We start from the raw sequence: 11,730 nt of genomic DNA, 5'->3' as shown, positions 1-11,730 counted from the left end.
CTGGATTAATCAATTCCTGCTCCCTGTCTCCTCCTCCAGGTGCTGCCTAGAGGTTAATTGGGCCTAATTTAACCTCTCAGGGCCAGTGTAGGTAGTACACCCATCATAATCATTATCAATGGAGAGTAACAATGGAAAAGGGGTTTAGGTATTAATAACCATAGGGCAAGAGCTAGATTCAGGTGGAAGTTTGCATTTAGTATCAAGAAATGATCAGGCACAGTTGGGTGATAGAAGTAGTAGGAAGAGAACTGAGGTAGAAAAAGCAAGTTGTGGTAGAGTTGGTGATAGAGACTTACATGTTCCTGAACCTTTAAACAGCCTTAGGACTTGTTTTCACTGCAGAGTCAACTTAGGTGCTGTCCTTAACCCAGCTCCTGTCCACACAAAAAAACCTCTCACCTGAGTGCCATGGTGCTTTACAGCTGGGCTACTTGCCTCATCCTGGGTATCAGATAAAGCCCAAATGCTGCTTACCTAGGGGATAGTAACATGCCCACTTTGCAATGAGATTGGATACTAAACATGAGTACAGATAGTTTTTCAGTGCCTTCCCACAGTTCCCCCTGTGCAGAGAAAGACAGAAGAGTTCTCCCATGATACAGTGGCTCAGCTTACTGAACGGCTAAGAAACCTGGGATATAACCCTGGAAGTCCTAGCACCCCACAAGTGAAGAAACACCAGTGTGGATACACTACAGTGGATACGCTCAAGTATGGCTTTGCACTAAGGCTGCTCATATCTGAGCTAGGGCATCCTGGATGATCACTTCAAGCTGACCATCTGAGTTAACTCCGCAGTGAAGACATACCCTTAGATATGTCTCTTGGGCTGGTAATGATGTCATTTATCAAGAACTGGTTTTCAGAATATAGCGTTATATTCCTTATCCCTTTACGGTACTGTTGTCTATCTGTGGAAGGATGTTCTATTGCATCACCAACCCTTTTTTTATTGATATAAGTGCTAAACATTTTTGAACCCATTCCCCATTAACTTATAAATTTTCATTTATGGTCAATACCTTGCATGTTATGTTTGTCAAAGAAAGACACACACATATCTGGAAACAAATTAGTGAAGAAAAAAGTGGAGTCCACTGAGAAATGATTAGTGAACAATTTTTCCATTCCTCGTAGTTTAAAAAAAACATCAACAGCAAGAGAGCTAGGTTTTGCAGGACATTGACTGCTATATACTTCAGTAGGGAGATTATTTCTGATTAAATATACTTTAAACATTCCAAATGTAGAATGATGTGAAAGAGAGCTGACTTGTGTAATTATCACTAAAGTAATCAATAAGGAGGGCTAATTGCTGGAGGAGATTTAATGTCATATTCAATTAATGTGGATTTATGAATATCAGCAACATGACAGCCCCTTCTGGGCCCAATCCTGCTTCTTCTGAAGTAAATGAGAGTTCTGCTATTGATTTTAGTGGAACCAGGATTGGGCCCATTGTTTGCTAAAGAGTGAATCATTATTTGTGAAATTTCTAGAGGAGGTAAACCCATGGCAGTCTTGGAACTGAGGACAGAGGTAAATAGTGTGTTGTAATATGATTAGCAAATGATAATGCAAACTACAGAAAAACATACAGGGAAGAGAAAAATTTCCTGGCAAGTGAAATTTTAGAGACAGGGAACAGATAATTCAATGGGGGAGTAGAGAGTGGATTTTCCCGATTAAAGTTAATGACAGATATGGGGGCAGGTTGGCCAGTAATAGAATGCAACAAAATTACAGAAAAAAATAAGTGAATTGGGTGCATAGAATATTTTAATATAGATTGTATAATTTTGTTTTATTGTTGCTAATTTACATTTAATTAGGGAGACAGCATATTTAGTGTTTAGAGCAGAGAACTGGGATCAAGATACTACCCACTTGCTATGTGACCCTTTGAAAGCACTAAAACTCTCATGTCTGTTTTCTGTAGGAATGGGAATATTAATGCCTGTTTCTGTAATGTTCTTTAGGGTCTCTGATAAAAAATAATACTTTGAATTTATATAGTGCTTTTAATATTCAGCTAGCTTTACAAACACTAATGAATCCTCACAACTCCCCTGGGAGGCAGATACATTGGTTTATGTATCCCCATTTTACAGATAAACCAAGGCTACGTTAAATGACTTGTTCAAGGTCACAAGGGAGCTATCATTGGCTGGCAGCAAATATGAGGATTTGCTTCAGGAAAACACTTTGGCACACACTTAACTTAAAGCATGTGAGTAATGCCACTGAAGACAACATTACTATTCATATAGTTATTAAGAGCTACCATTAGAACTCATTAGGTCCTCATACACAGTTCTGGGCTCAGACCACTAGCCTATCCTTCTCTAAGACTAAGCCTCTTTGTGTAATTGGTGATGATATAATGCAATATTCAATATTCTTAGATACTCTTCAAAGACATTACATATTTATTATATACATTTCAAAAGCATCTGTTGCCACAGCATCCAGTGCTCCAACATAAAATATCTAATATTTATACTATCATATGTTTTAAAATATAGTTGATGTGTGTGGATTTTTATTTTTCGGTGTTACTATGAAATAATATTTTCAAAATAATTAATATGTCAAGGACTACAAAGACAATCCTCCAACTCATCCCTAGCAGGGTATTATGAGGTGTGGCATAATTAGATCTAAAATTTTAATTCTGACTAACATTTTATATTGCAATAGCATCGCCATTTCAGTCAGGTTGGGTCCTCATTGTGCTAGGCATTGTACAAACACATAGTCAGTGGCAATCCTTGACCCAAAGAACTTATAATTGGAAAGAATTATGTTTATATGACAGGTATTTGAAATGTTTTATCCTGGATGATAAAGAAATGAGAGGGTTGATTTTATTCATGTGACAGGTTTTTTATGTGCAACTCTAGGTGTCTGTTTTTCTGTGCTGGTGTTGAGCACACTTTCTTTTATTATTATTGCAATGTATAAAGATATACACTATAAACTTCTGATGCATGGTTTTGGAGTTGGGTTTAGCATGTCTGTGCATGTGTACTCTAGGATGTGGCTGCACGCCTGGTGATGATACCATGTACGTTTACTATTATGCACGGTTCTTTGCACTGAAATAAATAATGAATTGAATCAAATCCACATCCCTTGCTGGCTGTTTGTTTTCGGTCGTGGGATCATCTCGCGCTGTTTGTTTAAGGCTTTTGTATTTGTAATGGGAAAAGGAAGGCGCTAGGACCGGGCTGACTCCTGGTATCAGCCGGGAGGGAACTGGAGGAGAGAAGGGGGGTGCACAGTGACTTATGCAGAGAAGGCGCTGCTGCCATTTCCACTCACACTCCGCACTCACTACTCAGAGGGAGGGAGGCAGGGAGGGAGGGAGGTTACACAGGCTGACTGAACTGAGGAGCTCAGCTGCCAACACTCAACACTGCCTGCTGCTGCTGCTGCTGCTGTACTCTGGGCAAGGGGAGGGAGGGAGAAAGAAAAGGAGAAGAAGAAAATAAAGAAGAAGAGAGAGCAGATAAGTAGAGGGGGGAAATCTGAGAAAGAAGGAAAAGCAAAGGACACCTCCCTCCCTACAGAGAGAAGACTTCCCATGTAGCAGGGGAACGAGGGAGAAGCCTGAAGCTCAGCAACTGAGAGAGAAACAAGTTACTTAATCCCTGGAGAGAGGAGGGACATTAATAATAACAACAGTTGCTGATGATAATAATCATACATAACCGCTAATAATTTAAACCCAAAGAAAGTTCAATGCAATATTCGAAGCTATTTCTGGTTGCCTCTTCGGGGTAACTTTGGAAGGCGCGCTGCTGCTGTTGTCGCCTGGAGGTGAGAGAGGAGCCTCGGCAGAAGGAAGAAGTTTCGTGGGGCTTGTTTGCACAGGAGGAGAAGATGGGCTGGAAGAGTCGCTGCTGCTGGGGAGGCGGAGGAGGAGGGGACCGTCTCTGCCTGCTCACCCTCTTGCTGGGGTTCCTGCTACCCGCCTGCAGGACTCGAATGTACACCAACCACTGGGCTGTGAGGATAACTGGGGGGCACCAGGAAGCCAGCAGGATAGCTAGCAAATACGGATACGTCAATATAGGACAGGTAACCCTCCTTCAAACTACATGCACTACTTTCTAGGAGATGGTAACGTTGCAGATGCCGCAGGCAGGACCTTCTCCCAGGTCTGCTGCTGCTCAGTCTGGGCTGGCACAAAGTTAAGCAAGGGAGCGCAGGGCAATGGAAGGGGCAGCTCGAAGTTTGCCCTTAGGTCTAGATTCCTCGGAGCCGTTCCCCGAGTGCAGCGTGTGTGGAGAGTCCTGTTCGAGTCAGCAGGGGTCTGTTTGTGGCTGAATCCTGCCGGTGGATTGTAGTTGCAGAGGACTGTTTCTCCCCTTGGGTTTGTTTTGCGTGGCTGCGTGCAGGGTTTATTTTAGGCCAGGTGTAACACGTATGTTTTAATTGTATGTGTGTGTCCCGGGTGCCAGTGCTCTGGGGGGATGACGGGAGTGTGCAATGCACAACAACAGCAGGAGACAGAAGTTTCTCCCTGCAGTCACTTTTGGGGAGGGATTGTGCGAGTGAGGGCGGGGGATGTTCTCTGTGCAGCGCCGTGGGCATTTCTCAGACAGCTTCTCACGAGGTGGGAGCGTGCAAAACACCCAGCCAGGAGACGTTTGAAACTTCCTGCCTTCAGACAGTGGCTCTAGCAGCAGGAGTGAGAGGGGAGGGGAAGACAAACACCCAGCTTCCCCTCCTCCCTCCCCCCCCGTCTCCCCCGATTCCCCGTCTTTGTCCTAGGGCTTGGGAGGGTTGGGGGAAGATTACTGTCTCGGAGTGATTCAACCAGGTAAAGGAACGGGGGCTGGGGTTTTAAAATGCAGTGAGAATCGGTGCTTAGAAAAGGTGCCCCGGTTGTTATTTGTGATGGTTATGAATGTAAAATAAAGATCAGTTCATGGCGGGGGGTGGGGGAGATGACTGATGATAACGTGGACACAGCGTTAAAGCCAAAATACGCGCTGGTTCAGCCAGGTAAATTTCCGGCTAAACTTGGAATCCTGCCCGCCGCCGCAAGCTATACTGGGGGGGGGGGGAGTTCAGGGGAACACGTTTGTCACGGAAATTAAATGCATCTAAGAAATTACCCTTGCCCCTGCTGACGCTGGGTGGAAGTGGTTCTACTGCGGATCGGAGCCGTCTGCCGCTAGGGTCGTGTTTGTGAAGGGGGAGGGGGTAGGAGATAGCTTGGGGGCAAGGAGTATCCGCTCTGTCCAAGCTATCAGAGCATCTAGCCCTCCCACAGCTTTCCCCACCTCCAAGCGTCTCATTCCATTTGTGCCGTTTCAGAGCATGAACTTTGAGCTCAGTCCCTGAAAATCAGCTCTCCCCTGAACAAGCAGACTAGGACTAGGAGAACACAGCTGCTGCTATTGCCAAGGTGGGAGTGGGGGAGTTTCTAGCCCCCATTTTGGACACCTTCCGGAGCGACAGGTTACGAGGAAGGAGGAGGAGGTGGCGAAAGGGTCGCCCTTTGTGCCCCTAGATGCCTGCATGTCGTCTTGCTGCCGCTCCGATTTTAGCAGGCAGCTTGGAGAGAGAAAAATAAACCAGACTAGCCCTGTTAAAAATCCAGTTGTGCATGGACAGGGGGAAATATTGAGGCTGAGAAGGGGAAATGTGCCGTGTCTGCACAGAGGGCATTCGAGGGCTGATGTACGGAATCTGACTGGGCTTGTGCTCAGAGATCTAGACTTTACATATCTTGGTAAAGGGAAGCATGCCTGTCAATGCCCGGGAAACACTGATTTCCTAAATTGTACATATGTACAATAAAATTACTTCCTCCTTTCTCCAGTTCATAATAAAACTGGAAAGGGGGAGAAGTAAAATCTTGAATTCAAGCAAATTTAACACAAAATCATACAAAATCTTTCTTGATTTATGCCTAGTCAGTTAGAAAACATGGGGACTCTGCTGAATCCACAAATGCTTAGTTAGAAAACACCTGGAACTGTCTGGATCCAAAAACAGACCATGAGAAGATTATTGGATCCAGACACTTGGAGTGAGGAAACATCTGGTTCTTGCTGGATCGAGTCACATTTAGGAAGTACTCTGTTGCTGCATCTAGGCACAGATACTACAGTGAGAAAAAAGAGTTAAGGTACCCTTTTTCTGATGTGCACCCTGCCATACTGTCTCACACATTTCTTGGGATTTAGCCTTATAAAGTGTGAGTTGTTATCCAATGCATGGCAAACTGAGTGCTTAAAAATAAACAGTACTGTTTTGCAATTAGTTTTTCTGTGTGCACTTTTAATTATACCAATTAAAAGTTTAGAACACAAGATTTAACATATACAGAAGACCTCTTCATCTCATGCAGGAAATTCACAAAAATACAGCTGCACTTCAGATATTTTTCACCCCATCAGATCAAAGGACAGTAACACTCACCCAGTTGTTAGTATAATAAAATCAGTTCACACATACTGTATCATTGTACTGAAAGTTTCAAACGTACTTCTCAGTTGTTCTTTGTCCTTCATTTTATATCTTAATCTGGAATAGTGCACATTTATTATTGTTAATTATTTACCTCAAACAATGTGGGATCACAAACACTGAAATTATATAAAATATCAAATACAAATAGTTAAATCTCCAAAAGGGCTGAATCCCAGCTTCCCTTTTTGTTCCCACAGTCAGGTAGTTTGAGGCACAAATAATCCTATTTAGGGGCACAAAATTATGGAGGAAAATGTATATGTGCAAATTGCACCCACTCTTTGGAAAATTTGGCTCCAAATTGCCATTTATATAAAATAAGTGAATCCAAAATTATAGCTACCTACCCTATTGTTTTTGTGTCCCTTATTCTGTGTCTTTTTTTCTTTTTTGTATCTTCATATTTGGGACTCAGTAGTTTGAGCATTATCATATTGTTCAAGTACAGAAACAGGTAATATACTAAGATGTATGGAGAAGGATTCTCTTCTGCCCCTTGTCTTATTTGCCATGCCAGATGGCTCATTTAGGGCTTGACCCTGCATTCTTTGCACACCCAAACCTTCCATTGGATAAATACGGAAAGCAGTAAGTAGCTTTTGTCTTCTTATATGTCAGTAAAGTGCCATGTATACACCCATGGTCTTATATTAATAATACATACATTGCTGATCAGGTGTGCAGATAGGGAGGGGACAAAATACAGAGCATATAAGTAATGGACAATTGGAAAATCTAAAATTAAAGGAGTGCATAATGTTGATGCCCTTCATGTAAGTATTATTTAGGTATGCAGATGTGCAGTATGCAAATAAAAGGAAGAATATAGGAATATATTAACTGGGAAATGTGTTTTTGAGGGAACAAGTGAGCATTAGTGATGGCATGAACAAGTCTGGTTGTTGATTCCCAGGCTCATTCTGCTTGCTACCAAGCTTTAAACAGGAAAAAGCTGGCAGTGGACATATGCTAAAACATTCATGGAGATTACTACACGTTTTGGCTACTGGATGTCATTTTTCTCATCAAATAGAGATCCCAGAGCATGGTTTGTTACATATTTATGTGGTCTGAAGAGTGGTATGCATTTCATTTCCCAGAGTTTCATGGCTGTGTGAAGTTCACTTTAGGTCTGGCACTTTTAAGTTTCCGGTTACTCCTCGTGAAATGTTCTCCAAATGGAATTTTTGCATCAGAGTGTTCATTAGTGTGTCCCTGGGCATTCATGTGAGGAGTCTGTTCTGTTCTATTCCATGCCCCACCCCTGCTCTGAAAATTTGGTACCATTTTCATCAGGTTGCCAGATTGTTGGGTCTTCAGGTGTATGACATTGATTCTACATCCCTTGTTACCTTGTGGATAGCACAGAATTATGCCATTCAGAGTGTACATAATACAATTCAAAAGAATTATGGCACCATTCTTGAAAAGTATAACAGAACGTATGTAATCTCTACATGTGAAACAAAGCATACAGGTTATCTTGCAGGTAGCATATGTAGATTTTATAGAGCACAGGTGAAAAGAGATTTGAGGGTTAAGTTTTAAGGACAATGATTAAGAAAAGGAAAACTGGGAAGTTCAAGGAGTAGGATTTGGCTGTCTTTTTATTAGGGAGATTTAGAAGTCACAGACAAGGGAGAAGTGATGGTTGCTAAAATGGATTTGAAGAGTGAAGGAATCAATCTGACCAAAAAAAAAGGATGGAAAGTGAGGGAGAAAAATCTATGCCAGGGACAGCCAGGGATGAGAATCTACTATTTATTGTGGCGAGCCAATGGGAAGTGGCTGAAAGAAATCTGATAGTTGTGGAGTACAGGGAATAGACAGAACAGGACAAGATAAATTCAAAAGGATTGTGAAAAGTATAGTGATTTGATATCTGGTGCACTATTAAGACACTTAAAGTAACCAGTTAGCAGAGTCCTTTTCCAGTGGCAGAACTTGCTGCGTGTGCGACCTATATATTATGGCAGCCAAGATGGTTAAGATTTTGGTTTTGTAGACAGTGTTACTGCCAGGTGACCTGAAAGGGAGCCTTCTTCTGATTGGGTCAGTAGGAGCTGTGCTATGCTTATTTTGGCTTGAAGTTGCTCATTGCAAATCTTATGGAAGAACAGATCCATAAATAATCTGAAATGGACAAGAAACCATTAAAGGGTTCTGAACATGGGATATTACCACCTCCAGAGAGAAGTAAAGGGACATGGAGCTGCGTTTACCACCTCCAGAGAGAAGTAAAGGGACATGGAGCTGCGTTTTTGGGTAATTGAAGATTTGAGAGTTGGGCTTTACAAAGAATGTGTAGAAGGCAAAATCTTGGCTCTTTAAAATCAGTGTGAGTCTTGCAATTGACTTCAGCAGGCATTTTACCCAAAGGAACAAAAGAACTACAAGAGTCTAGATAAGACACAATAAGGTCATATATAAGAACTGATGTCTAATATGGACAGTGTTTCAGAGGTTTTTGTGGGTAAAAGATTTTGCAAACCAGGAAGATCCCAACGATATTGTCAATTGACTGAGTTGAACTGAGGGGAGCAGTAGAGATGCATGGCTTTGCTTCGGGGTGCTTTTGTTACTAGTTGATCTATCCATTTTGAATGAGTGGAGATGAAAGAAGTTATGAGAAAAAGCAAGCCAGAGGATGAGATTTAGGCAGGCTGCAAGTTAATTTAGGGATAAAAGAGGAAAGATGGTATAAGTTTTGGATTTTATCTGCAGAGAAGTGATACTCAATGTTGACTTGAGAAAAGAGATGATCAGTGGAGATGAAATAATGGGCAGGAGGTTGTGAAATGAAGTTCAGACAATACACTGGAAAGGGCTGTAGAACATATGTTTTATGGGTTGTTGTTTTTTTGTGCTTTAATGGTTCCTTGGGGATGCATGTAAGTTAGCCCTTGTGTATTTTGCTTTGTTTGGGTGATTGGTAGTAAAATATAACAAGTGGTCCTTGAAATATCTGTTTGTTTTCATTGTCCAGCTGGTGTCTTAGTCCTGGCCATGGCTAGAAAAACTAATCAGACACCAGATGACTAGATCAATTAGTCAGGGGTAGATGTGATAGATGGATGAGGGAGGGGCCACTAATGAGGCAAAATGTTGGAGAGAAGCCCAGCTCCCTGCTACTCGCAGTTCCTGGTCAGATGGAGGATGGAGAGATTTCTACCAGTGTACTGTCTGTGAACCTTGCTTAGGGGCTTCATCTTTTATTTCAGTTTCTGACTAGTTGATAGTTGATGAACTTGAAGCTCCAGTCGTCTTTACTTCCCCCAAAGGAAGAAGGAGTTTTCTGTTACTTCTCTCACTGCATGGCCTCCTGGCAGACACAAGGTGGGAAAGGAAGACGTTTTTACTTAGCAACCCTTTCCTAGACTCCATTTTTTTCATCCTCCTTTCCTGTGAATAACTCCAGTACTGTCTGTGCTGTTGGTGGTATTTTTTTCTTACCTTTACAAGCATGAAATTGACATGAGTCTTGACAATTGTACTGTCACCCATAGTTATTTGAATAGCTGCAGTGAAACTAACCAGAATATTACTAATTTCCTTCTTCTCTGGCTTGGGAAAGCAATGAACAGCAGCTGAGGTGTCAGGAAGATGACACTGCAGAACATTTGATTTGTGTTTGGAACATTCTCTTCCTAAACATGAGGGCTAGAAATTTTTGTTTTTAAAAGGAAAGCTAAAATCCTGCAGAAATTGATGATATAGGTCCCCTTATTGGTTCTGACAAGTGGGCAAATGGATTTTTCAAGCCTGAATTTGTTCACTAGGGTTTTTGTTTTGGTAAGAATGTCTTACCGATGAAGGCTCATTTTGATAACTGTAGGTAGTGCTGTAGATTTTGTGCATATTAATTCACACTGTTGGACCTGATTTCGCCTACACTTAAATCAGTGGGAGTGTTTCCATCTACTTTAATGGGAGCTGGATCAGGGCCATAGTACTTAGTTATTGACAGTAGGCCTAGTGTAAATCAATAATAACTCCATTAAAGCCAACAGAGTTACCCTAGTGTAAAGCCAGTGTAAGTGACAGTCCCAAAGCTTAGTTTGTTAGAGTGGGCTTTTGTATGACAGAAGTATCTTAAGTGATGACATAAGATCCTGAATTTTGATTTTTAGTGATGACATTTTTGTTTTTTTCTTAAGAAGGGGGGATTCTGGCCCACTGTAAATGAGCAGTTGGTGATTTCTTTGTTGTGTGGGAATCACTAGCTGGCATAAAGCTGTCTCTACACCATTCCCTCCCAGCTGTACCAAGAATGGGGCTGCAGTGCACTTTATTGAACCCTGACCAGAATAATAGCCCCCTGGGGAGGCTGTTACAAGTTGGTATAATATAGAGCACTCTAGAGGTTGCTTTAAGTTACACTGTGATTGAACCAGCTCCCAGTAGTTACAGGGTGACATATCTCCTCCCCTCGCCCCACATTATACTGAGCAGAGCTCTAGCACTGAGCTGAGTATCTGTTGCTAAATCTTGGAATAATTCCACCTTACATTGGCTGTCTAGAGATAGAAGCTGTTGAAGGATTTATTAAAATCATGTAGTGTGTTTTGCACTTTGTTCAATTGTTTGCAGTGTTGTTGTAGCCATGTTGGTCACAGGATAAGAGATGGACAAGGTAGGTGAGGTAATATCTTTTATGGACCTTCCACCAATAGAAGTTGGTCCAATCAAAGATACTATCTCACCTACCTTGACTTTGTCCAGTTGACAGATCATAGAATCATAGAATATCAGGGTTGGAAGGACCTCAGGAGGTCATCTAGTCCAACCCCCTGCTCAAAGCAGGACCAATCCCCAACTAAATCATCCTAGCCAGGGCTTTGTCAAGCCTCACCTTAAAAACCGCAAAGGAAGGAGATTCCACCACCTCCCTAGGTAACGCATTCCAGTGCTTCACCACCCTCCTAGTGAAAAAGTTTTTTCTAATATCCAACCTAAACCTCCCCCACTGCAACTGGAGACCATTACTCCTTGTTCTGTCATCAGCTACCACTGAGAACAGTTTAGATCCATCCTGTTTGGAACCCCCTTTCAGGTAGTTGAAAGCAGCTATCAAATCCCCCCTCATTCTTCTCTTCTGCAGACTAAACAATCCCAGTTTCCTCAGCCTCTCCTCATAAGTCATGTGTTCCAGTCCCCTAATCATTTTTGTTGCCCTCCGTTGTACACTTCCCAATTTTTCCACATCTTTCTTGTAGTGTGGGGCCCAAAACTGGACAC

At 42.1% G+C, this 11,730-nt stretch overlaps 1 protein-coding gene across 2 annotated transcripts in view; it reads left to right on the top strand.

Annotated features, from left to right (window-relative positions):
* Nucleotides 1-3,888: 3,888 nt before the first annotated feature.
* PCSK5 (proprotein convertase subtilisin/kexin type 5) overlaps nucleotides 3,889-11,730 on the top strand; it is a 299,090-nt gene continuing 291,248 nt past the window's right edge. For both annotated transcript variants that reach the window (XM_077816394.1, XM_077816397.1), the window contains exon 1: nucleotides 3,889-4,086. In XM_077816394.1, coding sequence (XP_077672520.1) covers nucleotides 3,889-4,086 — 198 coding nt within the window. The remainder of the gene's footprint in view (nucleotides 4,087-11,730) is intronic.

Source organism: Eretmochelys imbricata, chromosome 5, assembly GCF_965152235.1.
Source record: "Eretmochelys imbricata isolate rEreImb1 chromosome 5, rEreImb1.hap1, whole genome shotgun sequence".
Taxonomy (NCBI): Eukaryota; Metazoa; Chordata; order Testudines; family Cheloniidae; genus Eretmochelys; species Eretmochelys imbricata.
Note: the sequence above shows the minus strand (reverse complement) of the source record. Positions and strands in the feature narration are given on the sequence as shown.